Here is a 25,542-nt window from a genome sequence, read left to right on the forward strand (position 1 = left end):
AAAAAAAAAAAAAAAAAAAAAAAAAAAGACACATTGCACTCTCCAGCCAAAAATTGTATGAATGACACACAGACTTGATGCCAGAAGCTGCGAGTCCCTTGGGACCTGCCCAATGCCAAGGACTTTTTCAGTGGAGACAGCTTGCCCGGTGTTTTTTTTTTTTTTTTTTCCTCTAACCCCATGTTATTAGTTCAAGCGGGAAATTACCAACACTCACATGCACACATGCATGCACACACGTGTGCACATACACTCAACTCACAACCCTCAAAAAAGTGAGGGAATAGTAATTTTTTAGTGATGTGGACAGTTCTCTTTCTAGAGAGCTCTGCATCAAGATTCTCAAAGATGATTGGCTATGTGGATGTGTCATTCCAAGGGAGACTCACACAGGGGCTTGAGTCCTACTCTGGGCACAGAGATCCATGTCTGTACAGAAATTCACCAAATATGGGGTTGGAGCAGCAAACGTACAGTACTGGAGGTGGAGGGGACAAACCAGCAAGGGCATGCCTGCTGCCCTGAGGGGCAGAGCTCCTGGTCTGGACCCCAGGAGACTTCCCAGCCTGCCACTTTCTCTATCAGCACCAAGAAAGGAGGCATCTGGCTTGGTGCCTGTTGTGGGGGCATCTGTCTGCAGAGACCTAAGTAGACCCCTCTGAGTCTTCTCCGAGAACTCCTGCAGACTGTCTGGGTGTGGAGCACAGGCAGGGCTTGCTGCTCAGGCTGAAGTCGCTGAGATGAATGGGCAGCTGGGCTCAGTGCCGGGCCCTGCTGCAGGTCTGCGGGAATTCCATCTCCCTGGGGTAGGCCTCGGTGCCCACACCCTCCAGATGGGTTTGGTTTCATCTAGGTTTCCTGCCCATAAACTGAACTGAGGTTTCATAGTTTTAGAAAGATTCAGACATACATCAAAAGGATCACAGCCCAAACATCAGGAGACTGGGGGCAGGGGGAATGGGGTAGAGGGCTGCTGGGAGGCATTTTTAGGACAGGTCTCTCTGAGCAGCTGGCTGGAAACAATGGAAATGAAAACAAGGAACAGTTCCTGGATGTCCTCACTCTGCTCTGGAGACTGGGCCCAGGAGGTCAAGAGCCCCCAAGCCTCTTCCCTGAATCCCTTTCTTCTGGGTGGATGATACCCAATAGTAACAGGGGTTGCCCTCTGGTGGGGAACCCTACCAACTTGCCAGGGAAGCAGGAGAGGGAGAGGGCTAAAACATCAAACCCCAAAGCCCACCTGTCAGTTCCACAGTTCCGATTCCTCCCAGCAGTCCCCCTCCAACTTTCTGCAGACTAGACCATAGGGTCTTTCTCCACCATGCCAATAAGCCCTGGCATCCCTCTTGGTAATATTGCACTTTTCCTGTCTCTCAGATTGTTTTCATTTCAATTGAGAATGCAAAGTATTTGAAAGGGGTAGGGGAAGTGAGTAACCTTAAAGAAATAATATATTAGTTAAATACAAAAACAGGAAAAGTAGGGGCTATTTCATTTTTCCCCCTTAAAAACAAACTACCAAACCAAAATCTAAACTTAAATAGTTCTACGCCTACTCTGCAAGTACTAGTAATATGAAAATAACGTTTGATCGAAATTCCCTTGTCTTTTTTCCTTAAGATGATGAAAGTAGTAACATGCCTTACTGAGGAAAGCGATGGATACAAATGCCAGTAAAATATGCTGCTCTAACATCTGAAAGTGATTACAACGATTCTATATAATGCCTTCGTCAAGATGGAGAAGAGAGGAAGAGAGAAATCTTTGGAGCCAGGTGGGGGTTGGACAGACTGAAGCCTGGCAGACAAAGCCAGCTGGGTGGAGGGGAACCCCAAGGCAGACCGCACACCTGCTGCTCAGGGGTGCCCCTTTCCAGCTTCCTCTTGAGCGCAGAGGAGCCAGGCAACACACCAGGCCTGCCGAGACAAAGAAGGACAAGGTGGGAGAGAGATGAAGACGTATTTTTTTTTCCCTTGTAATAAAAGAAAAAGGTCTTTAAACTGAATAGAAAAACAAAGCACCAAAGGATGCAACTTCGGGCATTATATAAACCTCAATAATGACCGCAGAAGGGCTCATTATGGTTAAAGTTGCAGTATACAGCAATACAATGTCGTTTCACATTTTCAATTGCAACTAATGGAAAACTAGGTTTGGACATTGCTGAGATTTCATTTTTCTTTCCTTTTAGTCCGATCTGGTTTTCCTCCTGGTGGGTCAGAACCCCAGGCCCCCTCCCTCCTCCGCTGCTGCTGGCAGTTTCCTCCAATGTCACAAAACAGCTCAGTAGCTCTAGGGAAAGGCCCTCTTGCCCAGGGTAGGGCTAGGAGTCCAGGGGCACAAGGCTTGGCACCCCCTGGCCATATCTGAGGACTGGCATGCACCCTTCTTACTTCAAGTATTAATATCCTTTGGGTTGCAGGGCTTCTGCTGTGCTGGGAGGCAGGGGCTGAAGGGGAGGGGTCAGGAGTGGGGTCTAGACGAGGGCGTGGCGATCCCTGTTCACTGCCCAAATCTACGTGATGTCACCAGGTGGCAGCATTTCCCACTTTTCCTGGATGCCTGAGCAACTCCCAGCCATCCTTGGGGCTGGATGTCACAATGTAAACACGACGACCACAGAATAAGCTATAATGGGGGTGGGAAAGACACAGGATTAATGCAGTGGGGAGTCTGCCATTAACTAGCTGTGTGATTTTGAGAAAGTCTCTTCCTGTCCTTGGGCTGCAGTAACAGGAAGGGATGGGACGGAGCGACCTCCAGGGTCCCTTCCAGCCCTGCTTTTTAATGACTCTCTGGCTTCAGGGCACTGGGAATCAAGGAGAGGGGGTCCTTGAGGGGCTGGGGGACTGGTGGGTGGTAGAGAGCCTGACGGGGCAGATGCACACGTGGGGCAGGGGAGGCAGGCTCTGGGGAGCACTGTGGTTGGTCCAGTCCAACTGAGATGCTCTGTACTTGGCAGCCACCATGTGCTGTGCTCCCTCCGGGCCTGGCCGGCGGTGTGCTAGTGATTCAACTGGCTCAGAGCGGACATCTGTGGAGCGAGGCCACAGGCCCTCCCCAGGAAGGCAGCTATGTGGAAGGTCCTTTAACCCGACAGACACTCTACTTTTAAATTTTATTTTAAATAATCATAAATTACTTTTTTTTCTTTTAATAAATATGTGCTGTTTAAAAATGAGAAAAGTATATACTGCATCTTTAAGTAATGCACTTTGCTCTCTGGGTTTCTTTCCATTCCACCTTAAAGTGCATTAATTAAAAAATAATGAACCACTTCTTTATCATTATTGTTCAAATAAGTAAAAATAATATTAATATGAAGACACTAATCCACTACCATTAGTACTGCAATCTAGCAGATTAACTCAACATCCTGCTCTATTTAATACTGTCCAGCAGAAGAAAATATCTAATTTTGATTTTAAACAAACTCGCGAACAAAACAAAAGGAAACAAAACAATCTCACCACGGCCCTCTGACAAAGAACTCGAGCAGTTGGCTACAGCTGCCAGGATCAGTGTGTGGTGAGGGCTCGGGGATCCCAGGCAAGGCCTCTGGGATCCTGGAGGGTGGGGGAGAGGGTGAAGGCCTGCTCGGGGGAGCAGGTGAGGGCAGGGCTTCCCTCCTCTGTAGGAAACAACAGCCCCTAGTCTGGTGATTCTGGCAGCTCATTCGGTGGCTGTGAAGCCTGGTCTGTCTGAAATCAAAGGCACGTGCGGAAATCCACTCCCAACATAGGGTGAGTCCTTGGAGAAGCTGGCTGGGCTTCTTTCTGGAGAGTCCCTCTGAGATATCAACAACGGAAAAACAACCCAAAGTTGACAGAAGACCTGCAGGAAATGTCACTCTCTTGCTTCTTTCTTCACTGGGGCACTGCCCCCGGGAAGACCAGACTGGCTCCAGGCACAGGGTCCTCCTTCTTCGCGAGCAACTGTGGCATTGCCAGTAGGCCAGAGGAGTGGCTGGTGGTGTCTGCTCCAGTCTGACCCAGGAGGCCCAGCTGGGGTCCCCTCCACCCAGGGTGGGGGCCACGGCTGCTTCTCCACAGTCTCTGTAAGGCTTTCGGCCCTGCCCTGGTGGGAGAACATACACAGAATGGCAGCCACCCAGCAGCCTGGGCACTGCCTTCTCTCCAAAGGTCTGGCTCCTAACAACACCTTCCTCCCTCCTGGGGAGGGTTTTTGCCCCACCAAGGTTGGGCAGGAACCAGAAGGACAGTTTCTCTATTTTGCCAAGACTGAGACCTGGGCTTACCCAGCCCCAAATCCCTCTGGCAAGTGCCGCGCAGGCAAAGTCCACACAGTGGAAACCAAACGAAACGACGTGGCTTATGGAGGGGAGGATGGGAAGCCAAATACAAAACAAAACACCCCTCCACAGAGTACAACAGAAAAGCCCACCCTCCACCCCTTCTGTTCCCATGTGAGGCTGACCCCCCAGGGTGCCCAAACAACTCCTAAAATAAGACCCAACCAAAGGCCTGACATATAAACCCCAAGTCAACAAACCTCTCCCGAAACATGCAAAGGAACTGCTCGCCCAAAAATACCCCAAGTAGTCTGTGCTGATGACGGAGAGCCTGACGGCTTCCCCTACCCTCTCTAAACTCCAGCACTGTGTCCTCCATGGGGTACCCCAAGGAGGGCGGACTCTCTTCTCAAGGCCAGGGCAATGACAGCTAAGAAGGTAGTTCTTGCTGGCACCTGGGAACTGTGTTTTCTTTAACTCCCAGACACCGATAGTGGCCTGGCCCCGGGAGAGACGTGAGCTCATGAGACAACTCCAAGTCCCAGGGCCTGTGGGGTCTTCACATGCATCCAGCCACGGTGGGTGGTGGCAATCCCTGGGAAACAGCACAATCCACAAACATGGATAAGGACAATACAAGGGCTACCTCTGGTGGCAACATGGTAGCCACCAAAACAGCCCAATGGGCAGAATGCTGGAGGCCCCCCTATGACCACATCTTTTCCAGATTTGCAGCAAAGGCACAATTGGGGTTTCCCACATGGCCTGTCCCAAATGACATGTACTCCATCAATGAAGTCACCAAGGTGCACACGTAGGTCCCAACTTTCTCATCTCTGGGTTCTAGGTCATTCCCTCCCCTATTCAATGTATCCTCCCTTCCAGGCAACAGCTGGGAGGCGGGCCATCTTTAAGGTCCCACATCTGCAGGGTTTAATGTTGTTCTTCCCCCACCCCCTCCCATTTTGTCCTTCCCCTTTGGTCTGCATGTCACTGCTCATCCAGTGGCGGGTACAGTGGCACAGAGGCTGGAGTGACTGCACAATCTCGGTTAGTTCTTTTTCTCCAGGTAGTTGGAGGGCACCCAGCCTTTGAAGGGCTTCACATCATCCAGGATCTGGCAGTACCACCAGCCATTGGGGTTCCTCTCCAGTACCTCCATGGACACCCCCTCCTGGAAGCCCGCGGTCTCCTCATCCCCCTCATAGTCTGCAATAGAGACGTACACATCTTTGAGGTTATTGTGGATGAACTGGGACCTCTCGATGGGCTTGGGGCGCACAGGGGACACAGGGATGCCATTGCGCTGTGTGGGCAGCAGGGGTGAGTCGGAGCCCTGGCTGGCGGCCCGCTCCACCAGGCGACCCTTGGCCTCCGCGGCCGCTGGGCGTGCTGTGCTGAAGGAGGAGTTCCTGCGGACGCCTCGCAGGCTGTCGGTGGCTGTGAGTGACTCATTCCTCCGCAGGGCACAGGACAGGTTGTTGTCTTTGGGTGGTGGGGACACAAACACCGACTGGGGCCTGACTGCTACCTGTCTCACACCGTTTCTCATCTTCACCGCCACAGCACCTGATGTCTTGCCAAAGCCTCCCGGGGGCTTGGAGGGGATAGGCGGTGTGGCCCTCTTGCTCTGGTTGACGGTGTTGAGCGCTTGCACCCGCCTCTCGATCTTCTCCAGGCTGTCTGACTTGCCCTCATTCTGCCTGCTCTTTAGCACATCCTGCTCTTTGCCAGGGGTGTTAGTCTGCTCGTTCTCATCGGGCACCAAGTAGTGGGAAGGGGCCCAGCCCTCCAGCTCCCCAAACTTCACATACCACCAGCCACTCTCCTGCTTCTCCAGCACCTGCACCTCCACGCCGGCAGGGAAACTGATCTCCGAGTCCTGGACCTTCTGGTAGGCGCTACATGTCACGTAGGAGGTGGCTGGCCCTTCCCACTCCTTCTTGGGGGTACACGGGAGAGCAGTGGCCGGGAGGGTGATGATGTCGGCTGAGCCTCTCCTGGCCCCCTCACTGGGCCCCTCGGAGGCTGTATGTGGGGGCAGCTCTGAATCCTCACTCCTTGAGCCCTTGAGGCCCCCCCGGAGCTGGCCTGTGGGTCTCAGTTGGCGTCGTAAAGTGCTGATGTCCATCTTCTCTTGACTCTGTGACTCTGCCCGGTTCAGGAAGGGCTTAGGCCGGACAGATGGCTTGGCCCGGGCACAGGAGGTCAGCCCAGCCCTCATATCAGTGTCCTTCTTGGCCCCGACCTTGGGAGTACCACGGATGCCTGCGTCCGAGGCAGAGCGGGGCTTCAGGTCACCACTGTTCTTTGACAGGGAGGAGGAAGAGGAGGAAGAGGAGGAGCAGGTGGTGTTGATGGTGATGGACGAGGAAAAGGAGGCCGAGGAGTGGTTTTTCCCCAGTTCAGCCTGGGCGTTCTTCTCTGCCTTGAGCTTTAGGAGCGATGATGACTTTGGGGAGCCCGACTTGGGCGAGTTTTTCCTGGCAAGGGACAGTGAGGAGCCACCTGGGGAGTCACTGTCCCCAGAGGAGCCTCTGGTCGATAGAGCGTCCTCTGCATATGGCCGGAAGCCCTCATTCTCATAGATGGTCTCCTCTTCCAGGGCCACATCTTCTGAAGACTCGCCCACCTTGAAGCGGGCCCGCTGCAGGGAGGAGGCAGGTGAGGGTCTACGGGGCTGGGCAGGCTTCCGGTCTCCTGAGCCTCTGTCCTCTGTGGGCTCCTCATTCAGCTCCGGCTCGGAGTCAAAGCCAAAGGCGGGGATGTCATACTCGGGCTCCTCGTACTTGAGCTTCAGTGGGGAATCCTGGCTCTCGTTGGCACCCACAGGACCCTCCTCGGTCTCCTTGGGCTTGCTGGGGGGTGCTGGCGGCGGGACTTTGGGCCGTGTCAATGTGCTCGTGCGGCGGCTCAGGTTGGGCTTCTTGCGCTTATCGATGTAGGACGCAGGGGCCCAGCCCTCCTTCTCACCGATCTGCACGTACCACCAGCCGCCCGAGTTCTTGTCGATGACCTGGGAGGAAGAGGTGGCAGGCCAGTGAGCTGAGAGGGTCTCTGGAACCTTGTGGTGTCCCAGATGAGGGGCCTCACACTGGGCTCCATCACCTCCGCTTTGCAGATGGGAAACTGAGCCCTTGAGAAAGTGGCCCAAGACCCACTGCAGTAAATGACAGATCAGAATTTAAACCATGCCTCTAACATCTCCTGGTTGAGGGGTTTCTACTGTCCCCTAACCTTCCAAGTCTGTATTGAGCTGGCCTCCTCTACAGAAACCTCCTCCACTTCCCCTAAACTACCACACTGTTCCCAGTCCCTACAAAGCCCAACTTGCCAAGGAACCAGATGTACAAAGAATCACCACCATTCCACTACCCAGTCCTCCTCCCACCCCCAATATTCCTAGATCCTCCCTGGGAGGCCCTTGAAAAGGTGTCTCAGGGAAGTCATAGATGGATTGAAATGGGACATATAGGCCTAAGCCAGAGCCTCTTGGCAAAACATCTCCTCAGTGTCCCCTGACTACTGTCATTTCACTGTGGAATCCTACTGAAATTCCATGACCTGAGATTTCTTTGGGTTGAATGCCTTCCTGTAGAAAGGGTGAGGGGCTTTTATTCAATCATTTCCATGTTATTATAAACTAGTTCAAGGAGCTTCCTCCTTGACTTCTAAGATAGGCTAATGACCAGGAATGAGCTGCTGGTTGTGCTGGGGTTCATTTGAACTGCGGAATGTAAAGGGAAGATAAGTTGGGATTGTGGGACACTTGTGGAGGAAAAGGTCCCAAGGAAGGCTTCTGGGGCTGGGGAGCATGAAAACACTGGCACCATGGAGTGGGGGGAAGGAAAGAAGAGAGGGAGAGTGGAGAACGACAATTGAGCTCTTTGGAGACCATGCCTCTGCAGCCCCACCAAACCTTCATTCTAAGTTTGTAGGCTTTTCTGGAAACCCTAGAACTAGAGAGAATGATTTCTCTTGAAAATAGTTCCAAGTTCCAGACACGTGGTTGAAAACATTCATGCTGGGGTGTCGGCTCTGCAGCCGGCAGAGGAAGCCCAGTGAATCTGACAGCTTCACACGTGTCTCTCGGATTTAACTGCATGGCCATACAAAGCTACTCCAGAGAAACGAACCAGTCAGAATCTTCTCTGTCCCCTGGAACACCATGCTCAGCACCAATAAAACATGAAGTACAGTCGTTTTCCCTTAGCCAAGGTTTTGTGTTCCAAGGTTGTCATTACCTGTGGTCCATTAACTGGAAAATTCCAGAAATATACAATTCATAAGTTTTAAGTAACTTTTATTATGGTATATTGTTGTAATTGTTGTGTTTTATTAGTTGGTATTGTTGATCTCTTACTTTGCCTAATTTATATGTTCAACTTTATCACGACTGTGACTGTACAGGAAAAAACGGTATATGTTGGGTTTGATACTGTCCATGGTTGCAGCCATCCACTGGAGTCTTGTAAGGTTTCCCGTGTGAGCGTGTGAGTGTGTGTGTGTGTGTGTGTGTGTGTGTAGAATTGTTTAATGCTAGGAGGACAGTTGTGGTGGGGGGGCACACATCAGGGTCTCGTACCCCTTTTAGAGACAATTACTTAAAAACCTGGGGGGAAAGAAGTAACTGTATCAAAGGCCAGAGGTCCTGTGGTGCAGATGTGGCCACACTGGGGCTTAAGTATGTTGTTACTGCACCGGCCTGGACCACAGGCTCCCAATAACAGCATTTCGCGATGTGGGTTCTGTGGGGTGCAGGCCCCTGCAGTGCTCCTGGGAGAGAAAGGCTGTGGGGACAAACAGCAGGCCCAGCAATACCACTATGATAGACTGGGTGTCACCCTATCCTAGGCTCTGAGAAGCCCTGCCACCATAAAAACAAAATGAGTTGGGTCTTATTTAACCCCTCTCCTCGGAGTTTGTGTGCTTATAGCAGCCCTTTGTTTTGAGGCACCCATTCTCAGCTCCCACCCACGCTCTGGCACCCTGAGTGCACACAGGTGGAGGCACACATCCGGGTTTCTAGTCCCTACTGTGGCCCTGACCAGCTTTAGGCAAGTGCTCTTCACTGTGGGGCATGTTTCTGTACCATCCCTTCTTGTCCCAGGAACCTTGCTAGCAAGACGTAAAATGGGAAATGCAGGCCTTGACCACAATGAGTGAAACCCTCGGCGTCGGGGCCAAGGCTCACCTCTGCCTTCTGTCCACCACGGAAGCTGATCCCGTCAGAGATGCACGATTGGAACTCGGCAATGGTGTAGTACTCCACCTCGACAGAAGGGGGCTCTGGTGGCTTCGGCAGCTGGAACCCCTAAAGTGGAAAGAGAACACTGAGCAAAATCCAGCTAACCAGGGAGGCGACAAGGCCAAGGACCGGTGCCCGTTCCAGCCGGGGGATGTGCGTGTGGCTGTTTGGACCAGCTGGACAGCAGCTGGCCCCGCAGGCATCTGTCCTCGCTTGCAGGGCAGATCCCCAAGAGGCTGCGCTCCTGAGGAGATTCCAGCGGTACTTAGGGTTCACTTGAGACTGGTCTGAGCTGGCAGATGCTTACTCTTAATATTAGAGTTTCTATGCTTCCATCTCTGGAGGGCCAGTTTTCTGATGCCTCAACAGTTGGATCCCAAAATGAAAACGATAAAGCAGAGAAATTCTTAAGACAAAATGCATGCACTGCCTCCCGGAGAGGAGCGCCTCCCTCCTGAGTTGAAAGGTGAGGGGCTGCAGGTGGGGTGCCTGGCAGCCAGGCGGGGCCTGGGAGCTCACCATCTCTAGGAGGCTGAGGTGGGAGTGCAAGGGGCAGTGGAGTTGGGGAGAAGTCTTCAGCTGCTCATCCTGACAGTGCCAAAAATTTAGGGAAGCCCCGATTAGAACTCAGGACACTGTCTCCAAGGCAGATAGAACACACTGAGGTCCCAAGTGCCTTTTAGACCCCTGTACAGCAACATCTAAACTCCACAGTCAAGGATACTTTTTGTTTTTTTTTGCCCCAGCTCATGGTTCCGGGCTAACGTGGGCCTCATTTGTTCATTCTACTACCATTTGCTAGTGGCTCCCAGGTGCCAGAAGCTGATCTGAGATGCCGGGCATCCAACAGTAGCCCCAATGGACAACATGCCCTTGTGGATTCTAGCTTCAGTTAGCCTCCACTGATTAGAATGGGCTTTGGGTGTGTGTGACCTACTTCATACAGAAGGGGTTAAAGCAAACCAACTGGGAGCGGGGAGGAGGGAAGAGATGAGGAGGGGAAGCAGCTGTGCTGTAGCAGGAGGCAACTATTTTCAGTCCTAGGGTAGATCCCCACCACCGCCTCCCTCACTCCCTCCCGCTTTTTCTGTGATTGGAAGACCTAGAAGACTGCTGGGCTCCAGTCCCAGTATTTTACCAGCTGTGTGTGAGGCCCTTGATGTCAACTCTCTGAGCTTCAGTTTCCTCATCTACAAAATGGAACTAATAACAGGGTCATTAAGAGACTTACTGAGATATGTAGATAACTTCTAGTCCAGCAAGGGACATAGGAAGAGCTCAAAGACCAAAGGTCAACACCCCTGAAACCCTCATGTCCTAATCCCAATCCTGTCAATCCAAACAGATCTGTTAGCCGAGTGCGGTGGAGCAAGCCTGTAATCCCAGCAGCTCGGGAGGCTAAAGCAGGAGGACTGTGAGTTCAAAGCCAGGCTCAGCAAAAGTGAGGCGTTAAGCAACTCCTTGAGACCCTGTCTCTAAATAAAATACAACATAGGGCTGGGGATGTGGCTCAGTGGCTAAGTGCTCCTGAATTCAGTACCAAATCAAAACCAAAACCAAACCAAAAATCAAAACAAACAAAACAGAGCTGTCTTGGAGCACAGTGAATGAGGGTGGGAGGGAGCTGGTTTTCAGGGACTGGGTGTGAATCAGTCAACCCTCCTTGCCCAATGCCTGGCTCTGTGATCCTGTGCTTCCTGGCCAGGTGAGATTCAGAACCTACCTGGATGGTGGCCCTGTTTCAGCAACCCTGAATTTGGTGTGTGGAAGGAATTAGCCCATTCTCACACAAATTAAGTCTGCCTGAAAATAATTAGCTTGTGTTAAAAGAGATGGGAGGGAAGCAGAATCCATTGTTCAGTAAGCCCATGGAGAAAAGAAAGCCAATAGCTAGGGCAAGGAAGGAACAAAATCTTCCAAGCCCTATATGTACAGAGGTCTCCTCTTCCATGGACTGATGCTATCCCCTCTCTAAGGGCAGATGTCACTGATTACAGTGATTTGTTGCTAAGCCCGGGTATGACCTTAGCATCTTTCCCTGTACACCAGAAGATTCTATCCCATAGTCAAGTTGATATGGGAAATGGAAATTGCCTGCCAGCCCTATGCATCGCTTCTTATCCTTAGGATAGCCCTAAGAGATAGCTAGGGCTGTCCCTATCTTGTAAGGAAATTGAAGCCTGAGGAGGGTAAGTGACTTGCCTAGGGTCTCTGCATCAACATGTTGAAAGTAGAACACACAGCCATGCCTGGCAGGCTGAAGCTCCAATCTGTCCACAGCCCTGATGACAGTTCTTTGTTCCAGGACTCTCAGCTTGCCACCACCATTTGGGTCCCCCAAGACCTAGACCGACTGCACATCTACCTGCTTGAGATGCTGGTCACCAGGAAACCCTACCCATAAGAGCCCGGAACCCAGCAGTGGGGACACTCTATAAACTTTGGTGTGAGCCTGTCCTTGCAACTCCCCACTCACGGATCTGCCCTCTGCCCTCCCAGGCTCTGACATCCACCACATCCACCAGGCATTCCTGAGCAAGGCAAAGCTGAAAGTCTTCCAGGCAACATGGACAGCAGCCCCATTTCCAGCTCCTGGCAATGCCCTGGTTGGACATTGCTGCCGGCCAGTCTAAATGTTTATGTCTGCCAGTGCAGTGGCTGGGATGGATTTATTTAGCTGTGGAGCGCAGTGCATTTCCGATTATAAACTGTCCAGCCAGGCCCCCAGAAAGGCCGGGATCTACAGGCTTCCCTCCATGCCTCCAGCCCCCAAAACTGGAAGCCCCAGCAGAGCCCTGGAAAACCTTTAGGCAGTAGGCTCTGCAGCAAGACAGCCTCTTAATCAGAGCTGCTAGAGAACAGCCCCAGAAAAGGAACAAAAAGGGAGTAGAAATTCAGCACACATACCAAGCTGGATTCTCGGCGTGGTGGAGGTCTTGTCCTTAGATTTGGGGAGCCTAGAAGAAGAGACATGGCTTTAGTAATTCCATTCAGGCAATGCGCAACAGCATGTCTATTTTTTGCTCACTCTAAATCCTTAGAGGCTAGCACAGAGCTAGGCAAGAGGGGACACCTAATGACAACTTCCCAGCTGATGCCTAAAAGGCTTCATGCACAAGGGCCAAAAGAACCTAAGTCAGAGCTCAACTGAAAAAACAGCTTTCCTCCAGCAGCTGGGATTATAGGGGTGCACCACCATGCCCAGCTAAAGGAGATCCTTGGCATAAACTCTGTTGAAACCACTTTGTGGAGAGTGCTAAAGTCTCAGCTCATTCTTTCAGGTTTCTAGAAACTGGTGGAAGAGCTGGGTGTGCTAGTGCACACCTGTAATCCTGGAGACTCGGGAGGCTGGGGCAGGAGGATTGCAAGTTGCAGGCCAGCCTGAGCAATCCAGCAAGGTCCTGTCTCAAAATAAATAATAAAAAGGGCTAGGGATGTAGCTCAGTGGTTGCACACCCCTGGTTCCAACCCAGTACTGCAAAAAAAAAAAAAAAAAAAAAAAAAAAAAAAAGAAAAGAAAGAAAGAAAGAAAATATACTGGTTTAAGTCCCAGGAAGATGTCCTACCATCTTTCACATCTCTCACTCCAAACAGAAGCCCTGCAGGTACTTGACAAAGCAGGGAACTGAGGGCTTTATTTTTAAATCATCTACACATCAACCACTAGGTTCTTAAAATCTTTATTATAGTGTGAAGAAACCACTTCTTTCTCTTGGACTACATTCCTCTGAAGAATGGCCGTTCCTGGTCTCTAGGGAAGGGGCAATGCTAATAGCCTGCACTCATGTGACTTACTTTCAGAGAGATGGCTGGGAGAGGCACAGCCACACACTCCCCTGCCTTCTCCACTGGTGATGAGAATGACCTGAGCTAACAGCATAAGGGCTCAGGATCCCTCAGTCTGTAGCTTAGGTCCCACTCTCTCTTCTGGCCTTCCTTGCACTCTCTGCCCCCACTATAAAGAGCTCTGTGGCAAGGACCTAAGGTCAGTGATGTGCTTACTGATCTGGGCCCTCTGAGGGGCAATCCTGGCCACAGCTGGAGAGCCCTGGGCCAGTTTGGAGACGGTCCTCTCGGGGACACCGAGGGCACTACCATTGGAAGCATTGCACAGGATGGGCAAGCTTATCTCCTTTTTGGCAATGGGGGCCTCAGAGCCTTCGCCTTCAGTTGGTGGAGTCTCCTTGTCCCCAGACGTCTTCTTGTTTAACAGGTTGCTGATCTCCATGATGTTCCCAATGATCTCCACGGGGCCCGCCAGATTCTTTTTCCGGGTTGGCAGGTCATCCTTGGCTTTCTTTAGGTAGGATGCTGGTGCCCAGCCCTCTTTGCCCAGGTATCTGTGGAGAGGAGTGGGCCACACCATCATTACATCTCTTTCAGGCTCAGGCCCTAGTATCCACCTGGCCTTGCCCAGCTGAGACTTTTCTACCATGCGTTGCTAGAGACTTGGTAATCCCACTGCTCCAAGAGAACCAGAGCTGAGACTTGCTGGGAAAGATGCTCAGAGAACAGCTTCTTTCCTCTAACTCCCTTTGCTTTGCCTGGTCCCTCTTGGCATGGGCTCTCATTCTCTGCAAAGTATCAGGTAAAATAAACATGGGACCTTGAGATTAGAGTTCTCCAGTGGTGGGTGCCCAAAGGTAGACTTCTCAATAGCTATTCACAATTGAGAATGCTATTCCACAATCATTTGAGGGTAACCCTAGAGATAAGAAATGGAAGATAAGGGATGAGAAAGTGGTGTATGGAGTTAAATGCCCCACAGGAAAGAAAAGGATTATTAAAGAGGAAAGAGGTATCACAGGGTGAGAGTTTTGGTCTATGGGACCTTGGAAAAGTCTGTTTTCTGGAGCTCAATTTTACTTTTCTGCAAGATGTAGGAACAGAGTAGCTGTTAAAGTGTATCCATAAGGATAGACACACTGAAGAGGTGTGTAAAGAAGACTGACTGACTGGGGAGGGTGTGGGTACTACGCAGGGACAGCACATGGGTGAAGTTCACAGAGTAAGTTTGTGAACAGGCTAACGGCAACATTTCAAATCAGTGGGGTAGGATGGATTATTCAATAAGTGATTTGAGGACAATGCATTATCCAATTAGGAAAAATAAGTAAGAAAGAATCTGGCCATACATGGAGCAAAAATAAAAAATATTTACATAATTTGGAGGTTTGAGAAAGACTTTCTAAATGGGGCTCCAAAAGTAGAAACCATAAATGACAAGAATAAAGCACATGACTGGTAAAATTAAAACCATTGGTATGGCAAAACAAAAACAAAGCCAAACAAACCCAAAAGCTCATAAACAAAAGCAAAAGACAAATGACAGGGCTGACTTCATTCTGGTGATTTGATGACTTCTTAAAAACAAGCTTTTTCCCTTTTCCCCGTGGTGTTGAGTCTTCACCCAAATCCACTGGGGACTCACTTCCTGGACTGGCAATTGCTGGCCAGTGCCCCCAAGCCTGAGTTGCAATGTCCCTGTCTGCTCCCTGGGACACATCTGGCTCTTTGGAATAGTTTTTCCAGGCCAGATGTCTAACAGCCCTCCTTTCACCCTCTTTTCTTAGGAACTCATTAGGTGAGAGAAGGAACATGGAGATTTGCTGGAGAACACAAGAAGGAAGAGGCTCCTTCCGTCCATAACAGTAATGTGCACAGGTTGTCCCAAGCTCATCTGTCCGGGCTTGGAAAGCGGACATCAGTGAATGAAGGATGGAAGTTGGGGCTGTGATGGCTCTCAGATGTAACGGTGACTTTCAAAGGTGGATAGAAGCAACTAGTGAAAGTGCCTAAGCTTCTTATTAGCCAAAGGCCAAGGCAAAGAAAAGCAAAGCAAGGCCTGCTTACAGCCCCAAGTGCCCCCATTTCAGAGTTTGTATGTTATTTAGATAAATCCAGGTTCCAGGCAGGGAAATGCAAGGGCACCAGGAGTGGCTGTGTCTGAGCCCCTTTCTCTCACAGCCATTTCCCAGCTCTGCGCAGGGCAGGCAGCAGAGGGGTGTGTGTGTGTGTGTGTGTGTGTGTAGGTGGGGGAGGAGAAAAAAGACAGGAAATGAGGATCAACACAGAGCCTGGAATGTTGGGAAATGGCATACTTAAGGGGGTGTCTGGCAGCTTTCTTAAGGTGGAACTGTTATGGCACAGTATTCTCAGCTGGACTCCCACTGGCTAACGGGGACAAGGACTAGGCCATGGGAACAAGAGTTGATTAGAAGTAGCTCAGAGTAACTTTGCTGGTCATTTTAGAAAACCAAAAAATGAAGCAAAACAAAGCAAAATAGAAAGCAGCCTTGTAGGTCACTTCCAGGCAAGTGAATGAGGCCACCAGCCTGCCAAGACGTTTGCTGGCCTTTCCACTTCAGGCTCCTGGCTGCTAAGTCTTTGGCTTGGCTTTAGTTTCTGTTCCTAAACATAAAAGGCAGGGGCAATGACCATGGGCAACACACACCCAGGTACTGTTCATCCCACCTAGCAGGACAAAAAGGGACATTTCGTTACTCCTGACTGATATACAACAGGGCAAGGACCATGAGGGAGAGAACCTCCTACCAAGTCACACTAAGGTTTGGATTCTGTGTAGCCAGTGGCCTTCATCCATCATCAGCTCAGCATAGACTAACTTTTAACACCACCATGTCCTGCCATATTCTGAGCAACTGTCCTGTGAGTGCTCACATTGCCTTGGTCACAGGGGTGCCATAGCACAACCCAAGCCTCTCTGGGAGAGACCATTCAGTACACATCCTGCGGGTGCAGGGTCTGGGGTTGCTGGGTGTGCTGGGTTGAAACGGCAATTCCCAGAGCCCACAGAGAGGGGGCAGTCTCCCCTAGCTAGGTGGCAGCAGAGGAAAAGCTGGGTCAAGTCCCCATGGCTGAGCTTCTCCAAAGGAATCAACAGTGTCTCCTGAGAGCAACTGCCTTGGAGGGCAGAGGAGGCTAAAGGGCAGGTCTTGGTCTGGTAATGGTGAGTGGAGTCACAGGGTTCTGTTTACTTCCAGTGGGTCAGGAGACTGCCTCCCCCCCACCACTCCCTGACCCATACCCCAAATGGATTTCTCAACTGAGAAGTGGGATTAGGTTCTGGGAGAGGGATGGGGCAGGGGAAGGAGGAACCTCTGATAGCCCAAACTGGGCTTGGGCTCAGACCTTTCTTCCACTCTAGTCTCACTACAGTCCTGCAAAGTGGAACAGCCCTCACAGGCCAAGGACATGGATGCCACAAGCTCACATCAGGAGCCCTGGGTGGTGAGCCATGACAGCAGAGGCTGTCTGATGGGACTTCAGTAGGGCCTGGGGACACCAGTGCTCCAAACTGCTCTAACTGTGGATCAGACCAGGCAGCCAAGGCCGGACGCAGAAAACCAAATTCAGATGTGCTGAATGCTTGGCAGATGAGCGGGAAGGAACTGCACCATGGCCTGTGGGCCCTGCACTGTGCTGGCTGTGCTCAGCCTTGCTTTCCTGCCCCCGGAGACACTCTGCAAGACCAGCGCTCCCTGGTTGAGCTTTCCAGATGTGCACAATTGGTACAGGGCTGCTGTCAGTACGTACCCACCAGTGGATGGCCATAGCTCCTTTGCACCCAGTTCTGTGGGCCCAGGACAGATGGGCCAGAGGCATCTTGTGGCTCTGTCAAGGGTCCTACCTGATATACCACCAGCCCTCCAAATTCTTCCGGATCACCTCCACGGTGACACCCTTCTCAAAGCCAATCTCGTCCTTGCTTTGGCTGACATAAGGTTGAACGGTGACATACTTCTCTTCTGTGAGTGGGCAGTGGGAGTAAGAGAGCAAGATTATTTGAAGTTGAGGTGCAGGCCCTGCTTCTTGTCCCCTCCTGCCCAGGCCTGGCCTTGCTCAGCTGCTTGCCAAGGTGCTCTGGGTCAGCTCTGGCTTCTCCAGGGAAGGGAAGGACCAGGCCTCAGGAGTAGCAGTGAAAGGTCACGGGGGCGGGGGTTACTGCCGTGCCCAGTGTGTGTCAAAGCCAGCCACGTCCCAGGTTGTTCAGCAAAGCCAGCTCTCCCAGCCTAATAATGGCAAGCAGGATGCTGAGCCTGGAGTTTAGAGGGCCCCAGAAGCTCCCTGGGCTAAAGGCAGAGTTAGAAGGAAACTGCTTGTCAGAAAGTCTTGAGACCAATGCTGGATGTCCCCTGATACCTTCAGGACCCTCAGGATACCCCTTCCACAAATGTGCCACGTTTCCATCTGTGTCCCAAATGCCCTCTCCTGGCCCTGCTTCCGCCTCAGTCCCTTAAATCCTTCCTCATTCTAAGCCTCAGACAGCTCCAGGGGCACCTCCTTGGTGAAGCCTTCACTAAGCACCTGGCCCCCGATTGACAGCAGGTCATGTAATGTCCCCAGGAGAGTTTCATGGAACGCAAGTCCTATGGGAGTGGCTGTGTTTTGTTAAGATAAAGGTCCTGTGGCAGGGGCGGAGCTGCCAGGTGCCCCACATTCTCCACAGTTCCTGGGTTTGTGTGGCCCCGGCCGTCCACAAGATCACTGCTCATTCACGTCTACGCTACTCTCATGGGTGTGACTTCAGGGTCTTGCTCAAGGTTTTCCCAAGGCAACAGAAAGGCACCTTGGGGAACCTCAGGAAGAGCTTGAGGGGACAGGTGTGGGGAGGCTGGGGTGCCAGGCATCCCCTTGGCCCCCTTCAGTCTCCCTCCTGCGGAAGCCCCATGCTCCCTCTACAGCCTTTGTTCAGGTTTCCAGGGAGGTGTTTGCTTCAGGTCTGCTGGGTCCACTCCTCCTGTCCCTGGCAAGACCAGGTAGACTCATAGTTGGCTAGGGAGGACACCTGCCTCCTAGGTGAGATTCTGCCTAGGGGACAGACAGCTCAAGGCTCACACTTCCCACCCAGCCTCACTGGGAGAACAAGGGACAGCAGAGGTGAAAAAACTGACGATCTGGCAACGCCCTTGGAAAGTCCTCGGGGGCCTGGGTGCTCCAGAGGTGGAACTGTGCTGGTGCAGCAGGAGCAGGGGGCTGTGGGCTGCTCCGTGAGGAGGAAGGCCGGGCTGGGCGGGGCAGTGTCTTGAGTGGGAAGCCTGCAGAGAGCTCGAAATAGCAGGAGCTGGCCTCTAAGAGCCTGCCCCTCCTGGCTCCCAGCTGTGACAACCACCCCCTGGACTCCTTGGCTGGACCCTCAGGCAGCCTGCCTGGGCCTCTAGTGGCTGTCAGGGAGGGGGACAGCTGCCACCTCAGCTCCCTGCTGCGGGAGGGCCATCTGTTCATTCTCTCCTGGATTATCAGGGTCCTGTCTGCAGCCCTGTGCTGGGCCAAGATAGTGACTCCCTTTGGGGTGGAGGCGGCTGTCCTGCCAGGCTGAAGGATGGAACCGATGGGCCACTGGCCTAATCTGAAAGGCTGCCAAAAAACCAAAGGGTGGGTGACAACCCATGGGAGGCTGTGCCACTCCTCAGCATGCTCTCCACAACTGTAGGCCTTCTTCAGTCCGACTCAGGGAGGGCCCTGCTCCAGGGGGCTTCAGATTCCACCCCAGACCCTCCCCCCCATGAACTGCTGCCAAGCCCGCCTGAGAACCTGCCCAGACAGACTCTGACTCGGGCCTTGGAGCAGCTCCCCACTCTCTGGGCCAACCTTCGCTCTCCTGCCTGCTTCTGGTCCTGCTCCATTTTCCAGTGGGGCACAGTAAACCCTGGCCCAGGCCTGAGGGGCAGCACCAGGCCGGGGAATCCAGGGTCTGAGGTCTGGGGGAGGTGAGGCCTGCGCTTCACATTTTGTCTTTGTTCGGCAGGGCTATTTTTAAAAGCCTGTGGTTTGAGCAGGAAGCCATCATTAAAGTTTTCCTAGGCAAGGTTACTTTTTGCAGAGAAAAATGACAGTTCTTGCGGGGAAGATCAGAGAAGCCTTGCCCTGCCCCACCACCAAGTACAGGGCCTTGACCATGTAGTGTGGGCTCGCCTTCCGGAGATCCAGGCCCCGCTGCTGCAACCTCTTAGGGTGCCTGTGGCAGACAAGCGTCCACAGGCCATGGAAGCTCCTGTCTTCTCTGACCTCCTGGGATAGGAAGGGGGACAGAATCAGATATCAGTTCTGCCAGCAAAACTGAGTGGGTCCTGCAAAAGGCCCTGTTCTTAAGAGTTCTGGGCTGTGACATGTCCCCCTGGAGTTTATGTGCTCCTTGTAAGACCACTGGCTACCAGTGAGGCTCACCCTGCCCTGGTCGCTGGGCAGGACAGTGAGGGAGAATTCGGGTTCCTCGTCCCTGGAGGGGCCAGGCAGTCAGACCAACTCTTCCCACTTGTCTCCATGGGGATCGGCTTTCTGTCCTGGTTGGCTCAGATGGAAGAGGCATGGACTGCCTCCATGTGGACATGTGTCACACGGTCCTCCCAACTCACAGGTGACTTGAAGGACAAGTGGAGACAGATACTCTTATGGACCTGGCCACAAACCCCACCTTGGGGATGTCCAGACAACGGAATACACAGATGGATAGAATCGGCCCCAGTGGGTCCTGAGTGGTTCGGCAGGCCAGGAAGAGCTGGTCCCTAGGAAGCAGCTGGGGGGTGGGAGACTGTGAGCTCAGGGACTTCTCAGGGCTCTGGGACGTGCCGGAGCCTGGGGACTGGGATTGTGCCATGTAGGGACGGGGGCACTCCTGTCCTGGTAAGGGCTGGCCAGGCGGCTGACAGGGTGAATGGGCAAGGGGAGGTGGACAGACTGTTCTGGTTTGGGAGGCAGGGGCTGGAAGTCCTGCAGTTTCCAAACCACAGAGGCCTCCTCTTTCCAAACACTTTCCCCTCTGTCAGCAGTCTCTCCAGCTCCCCTCCCGGCCCCTACAACTCCCTCACCCCTCTGTGAAAGAGAGGCCTTTGATTCCAACGGCCTGGCTGGCTGGGGACGGGGAGTGGAGCGGGGCCCCGGGAAGCACTGCTTTCTCTTGTCTAGTTCTTCGATGTCGCCCTCTCCACCCTGCTCCCACCCACTCTGCTGTTGGCAGTGCTGTCCCCAGCCAGCTCTCTGCAGGCCTCTCTTGGCTGCCTGCTTTAACAGAGCAAGGCTGGAAATTATGCCGGCTAGGTCTCTTGGTCTCTTACGGGGGGTTGGGTATTTGCTATGTATGGGTGATGCGGAAGTATTCATTTGGTTGTGTAATTGTGTCCACGTGCATCATCCTGTGAATAGCTGTGACTACACTGCCTGTGAACCCTCGGTATGGGGGTTATGTGTATGTGGACTTGTGGGTGTTGCCGAATGTGATGATGTGATTGACTGTTAGTTGTGTGTACAAAGCCCTGATGACTGAATAATGTACTTGTGGCATGGTCTATGTGTGGCTGCATAATTGGAATTATATTTGTGCCCTGTGAGTGGTTGTGTGTGTGCACAGGACTGTCGATGGGGAGCTGTGACGGGAAGGAAGGGTTAGATGTGACAAGGTACCGCAGCCATACTGAGGCCATGGGAGCCGTGCAGGGTGTGTACTGCACCAGCTGCGTGTCCGTGGAGTCAGTCATGTTTGGGGCTTAGTGTGTGGAGTGTGGAGCAGGCCAACCTTCGTCCCTATGATTCCAGGTCCCCATTCCACTCTCTTTTGCCACCATGGCTGGGGCTGCTTCCCTGCACTGCTGTTCCTCCCTCCAGGTTGAAGGTGGCCTTTGCTTTACATTCGGCCTGGTGCTGTTTTTACAACTCATCCCTCTGTCCTACATCAGCCCCCAGGCTCCAGCCCATGTTCCTCCCTGGGGACAAGCTGGGTTCCTCATGACCAGTGTTCTGAGCCTGATGCTGAGCCAACCACAGGCTTGGCCACCCAAGAGTCCAGACTTCCTGCTGCCTCAGGCTTGGGGCAGACACCAAAACATGCTCCCACTGTCTTCTGGAAACAAGCTTTGAGGGTGGGAGTATGAGCTGGGGCATCCCTGTGTTCCCAAAAGGCCAGTGCTCATTACATGCCCCTCTCGGGGGTGACAAGCTGCTCTCAGCTGTGTCCTCACCCTGAGGAGCACACTCTGCTCTCTGTGGGGCAGGAGAAACTGGCCCTCCACCAGTCGGGGGCTCTGCAGATGGTTAGGGGATGTCCAAAGGCGTGTACCTTCTTCCCTCACCTCCCCAGCTCCTGGGTGTTGGGAAAACTCCGACAGAGCAAATGTCTCCCCTCCTCATCAGCCCATGGCCAGGTGAGGAGCCTCCCTGGAATCCTCTTCTTTAGCCCCTCCTAAAACCCCAGTCTGCTGCTATTGGTGGGGTCTAACCCCGCACCCCACTGGTCGGGGCTGTGCCCTGGTTCCAGACTTTGCCTGACTTCCGCACCTTTCTAGTTTAAGTGGAGCTGGACGAAGGGGGAGGCTTGTTGGCTGGTCCTTCTTTGCACTCAGTTCCCAAGCAGCCACAAGGATGGCTTAGCCAATGGAGCCTTTCTCAGCAGGAGACAATGAAGGATGGAGAGGTGGGGTGCCCTTATAGGGATTGAGATCCCCCTGGTCCCTCAAGACTTGTTCCTTTCTGGGGGACCTATAACCGTGTCTGAAGTCCCACGACCCCCATTCCCAGGACACCAGCAAACCAGCACCACCCTTAGTGCCGCCCCAATTCCCAAGCATGGCCCCTTCCCCACTCCCAGTTGCAGCAAGTGAGAGGAAAGTCTGTCCTGTAAATATGGTAAGTCAGGAGGCCACAGGCAGAGGTCAGAGGGCAGAGGGTGGGAAGGAGCAGGCGTTAGTGAGAGACAGCAGCAGTGGGGGGAAGAGAGGCGTGTGCCCGCAGTCACCTCGGCTGTGCTGCCTGTTGACCATCCCGCCCAGGGTCCACCGGCGATCCAGGCGCCGCAGATGGGCCTTGCGTCTCTTGGACACTGGTGTGGGAGATGGTGATGGAGCATGCGGCCAACACGAACCAATGGAGAGAATGGAGATGAGGATGAGATGGGATGGGGGAGGGGAGGAGGAGGGGACAGAGGGAGGGAGGTCCAAGCACGCTTCCAGGTCATCATTACCTAGTCTGAGCCCAGGGTCAAACCTAGCTGGATGAGGGTAGATCTGACAGATGATATTGTTGGCATGTGGGGGGAAAATGCAACCAAACCCAAACCTCTCAGCTTATGCCCCAGAGCCATGGAGAGAACTACAGATTTTAAGATCCTGGCCAGGCATGGTGGTGCATGTCTGGAATCCCAGTGACTGGGAAGGCTGAGACAGGAGGACCTCAGCAACTTTAGCAAACCATGTCTTAAAAAAAAAAATTTAAAAAGCAGAAGAGCTGGGATGTAACTCAGTGGTAAAGTGCCCCTGGGTCCAAACTCAGTACCAAAAAGAGTCCCTTACAGCAGTCCTTGAGAGGCAGCCCCTCAGCTGCAGCGATGGATCGCTGTTTCCTGGGAAGGCTGATTCAGAGGGCTTGTGTCCAAAAGCACCTGGGTTGACATCAACAAGTATGATTGTGAGCTTGCCATCATGGGCCACGCAGCATGTTGAGAGGGATGAGTGTGCCTAGGAGAGACCTGGGGTCCCTTCCTGGCAGGCTTCGCACTTTCCGGCTTATGTTGTTGCTTTCGCACTTGTCCCATTAGATGGTGTCTATTGAGGATGACAACTTTGCCTTTCTTTTTTTTTTTTTTTGGGTACTAGGGATTGAACCCAGGGGCATTCAACCACTGAGTTACAGCCCCAGCTCTTTTTATTTTTTTACTTTGAGACAGGGTCCCTCCAAGTTGCTTAGGGCCTTGCCAAGCTGCTGAAGCTGGTTTGAACTCGTATCCTCCTGCCTCAGCCTTCAGAGCTGCTGGGATTACAGGAGTGTGCTAGAGCGCCAGACAGGACTTTGCCTATTGTCTCTGCATTCCCAGAGCCTAGCACAGCACCTCTGGCCTAGGAAAAGTTTGCTGAATGAAATGCGCAGGGACAAATGCCGCAGCCCTGGCTCTGCTCCTTCATGTCATCCATTTGGATCTTTGACAACACAGACTGAGTTTCCCCAGTTTCTCACTGCTTGAGATCCCTCTGCCAGGGCTGCTCTCTGCGCAGACTGTGCACCGGTCCTCTAGTTATTATGGCTGGGTTTTGAGCCCCCATGCACCCCTGTGCTCAGGTCCAAGTTCTAGATGCCCCTACCTTCCTATGGTACTCCCAAGGGGAATGGACACTGAACCAGGACTCCTGGGTGCTAGCTGGCCCTACCTCCTGCACTGCAGAAGGAGGCTGTCAGGTTGCCTGGGGCCAGGGGAGGAAGGGAGGCCAGTGGTTAGAATGAAAGAAAAACTGCCCAAACCCCTGCAAGGCCTTCTGGGATGCATTTGCTCTCCCTGGGAGGAATCTGACCAGCCTTGTATAAGTAGAGGTCTGGGGAAAAGGCGAGGAGGTGTGGATTCCAATTCAGACTCCACCACCTGTGACACTCTGTGAGGCCTTCCATCCCTCTCTAAGCCTCTGTTTCCTCACCTGTCATAGGGTGACACCTCCTGGTCTGGCAGGGGCCAAGCAAGGTCTTAAGGAGCTCTGGGGACATTAATCAGGTCCTGTGTAAGGTTTTTCAGATGGGGTGGCGTGAGGGAGTGGGGCCTCTCTGGGTGGCAGAGGGGCTTAGCTGATGTCTGGACCTGGGGCCACTTTTATGGTAGCTGACATTTATTCCCGGCAAGCCAGGCCCAGTCTAAACCACTCACAGACCATCTCACTCAAGCCTCACAGAAGCCTTGTGTGGTCAGCACAAGCCCCATCACACAAGTGGGGAAGCAAAGGTCCAGGGGTGCTAAGTTACACATCTACCACCCAGCTGCAGAGCTGTGGACACACCACAGTGGCTGGGCCTGGGGCTTGGAATACCCAGCCCTGAGCCCTTCTGTGGTTCCGGCAAGGTATGCCCGAGATGTGATGGTGGAATCCACAGCTGTCTATGTGTGGCCAGGTGTTGGCACACAGGTCCTACTAGAAGCAAGTAGAAAAGGGGCACTCTGGGTGCACATGTACACACACACACCCCTGAATGCAGAACTTGCACTGATTACTGTCTGATTCTTACTCTATCAAGATCAAAATCCTCAACAAATTGCCACCACCTATTCTATGTGAAGCCCCTGTGTCTTGTTCCGGCCAGGCTGGCGTCATGCTCCCAGGCCTGCCAGGCTCTTTCCCACCTGGGCTTTTGCTCACTCCACCATGTACACCCCGACTCTGCCCTTGCTGGTGCAGCCTTCTTAACCACACACTCTCCTGGAGTTGGGCCTAGAGTAGCCTCCCTGCCAAGGAGCAGATGGTTCACTGAGAGGCATGTGGCACAACGGTGAGGCCCAAGAGGGCCCAAACCTGAAGAGATGCAGAACAGCAACAGTGTCCTCCCAGGGTGGTGGCAAGGGCAATGAAAGCCTCTGATCTACCACCTGGGCCTCTGTGAGCCATTGTTATCGAGAGGCGGTGGCATGCCTCCCAGGAAGCAGAACTAGGTAGGAAGTGGGGACTGCGGAGCACAAACTAGACAGACCACCTCAAGGCCAAGGTCTTCCACTGCCCCAGAGGACCAGTGGGGGAGGATGCAGGCTCAGTCCCTCGGCTCAGGGAGTAGCTCAGCCTGAAACTCGCACCCTCCCTGATGGGGCCTATTCCCTGAGACCTGTCCAAGGTGGCTGTGCATTGAAAAGGCCAAGCTCTGATCAGTGTGACACAGGAAGAAGGGTGGGGCCCAACCGCCAACCGACTAACTGACATTTAGGGATGGGAGGAACAAGGGGCTGGTGCTGGGGGAGCTGCTTATTTTGGCCTGGGCAGCAGGGAGGTGGGCGCGGGAGGAGCAGGCCTAGAAGTGGCTGAGCCATGGGTGGCAGGCCTAATTCCTCTGGCTCTCAGACACATCCTCTGGATCATTCCCACAGTTGGTTAAGGAAAGATTGGCCGTTTCCAGGCCACGGGAGGTTTGGAAGGCTCTAGGAGCAGGCAGCAGGGAACTGGGGGTGGCCCAAAAGTCCTGGGCTTCGGCAGGCAGCCCGCTCTGGGGAATACCGAGTCCACAGTCAGGCTGCCAAGGCCAGCAATGGCCTGGGGACAGAGGCAGGCTCCTTGAAATGCAAGGAGAA

General features: G+C 53.0%; 2 protein-coding genes across 7 annotated transcripts in view; both read right to left on the minus strand.

The window, feature by feature from the left end:
• Positions 1 to 108: 108 nt before the first annotated feature.
• Positions 109 to 4,777, minus strand: LOC107149861. Its single transcript, XM_048807276.1, has one exon. The coding sequence runs from the start codon at positions 4,775 to 4,777 to the stop codon at positions 3,467 to 3,469; it is 1,311 nt and encodes a 436-aa protein (XP_048663233.1). The 3' UTR covers positions 109 to 3,466.
• Sh3pxd2a (SH3 and PX domains 2A) overlaps positions 171 to 25,542 on the minus strand; it is a 215,097-nt gene continuing 189,725 nt past the window's right edge. For 4 of the 6 annotated variants that reach the window (XM_015494748.2, XM_015494747.2, XM_048807273.1 and 1 more), the window contains 6 exons: positions 22,249 to 22,332; positions 17,152 to 17,269; positions 13,503 to 13,840; positions 12,408 to 12,457; positions 9,447 to 9,566; positions 171 to 7,268 (listed from right to left, as the gene is read on the minus strand). In XM_015494748.2, the coding sequence (XP_015350234.1) occupies positions 5,304 to 7,268; positions 9,447 to 9,566; positions 12,408 to 12,457; positions 13,503 to 13,840; positions 17,152 to 17,269; positions 22,249 to 22,332 (2,675 nt within the window). In that variant the 3' untranslated portion in view covers positions 171 to 5,303. The remainder of the gene's footprint in view (positions 7,269 to 9,446; positions 9,567 to 12,407; positions 12,458 to 13,502; positions 13,841 to 17,151; positions 17,270 to 22,248; positions 22,333 to 25,542) is intronic. The other 2 variants (XM_048807272.1, XM_048807274.1) reach the window with 1 other exon arrangement.

This window comes from Marmota marmota, unplaced genomic scaffold (genome assembly GCF_001458135.2).
Source record: "Marmota marmota marmota unplaced genomic scaffold, marMar, whole genome shotgun sequence".
Classification (NCBI taxonomy): Eukaryota; Metazoa; Chordata; class Mammalia; order Rodentia; family Sciuridae; genus Marmota; species Marmota marmota.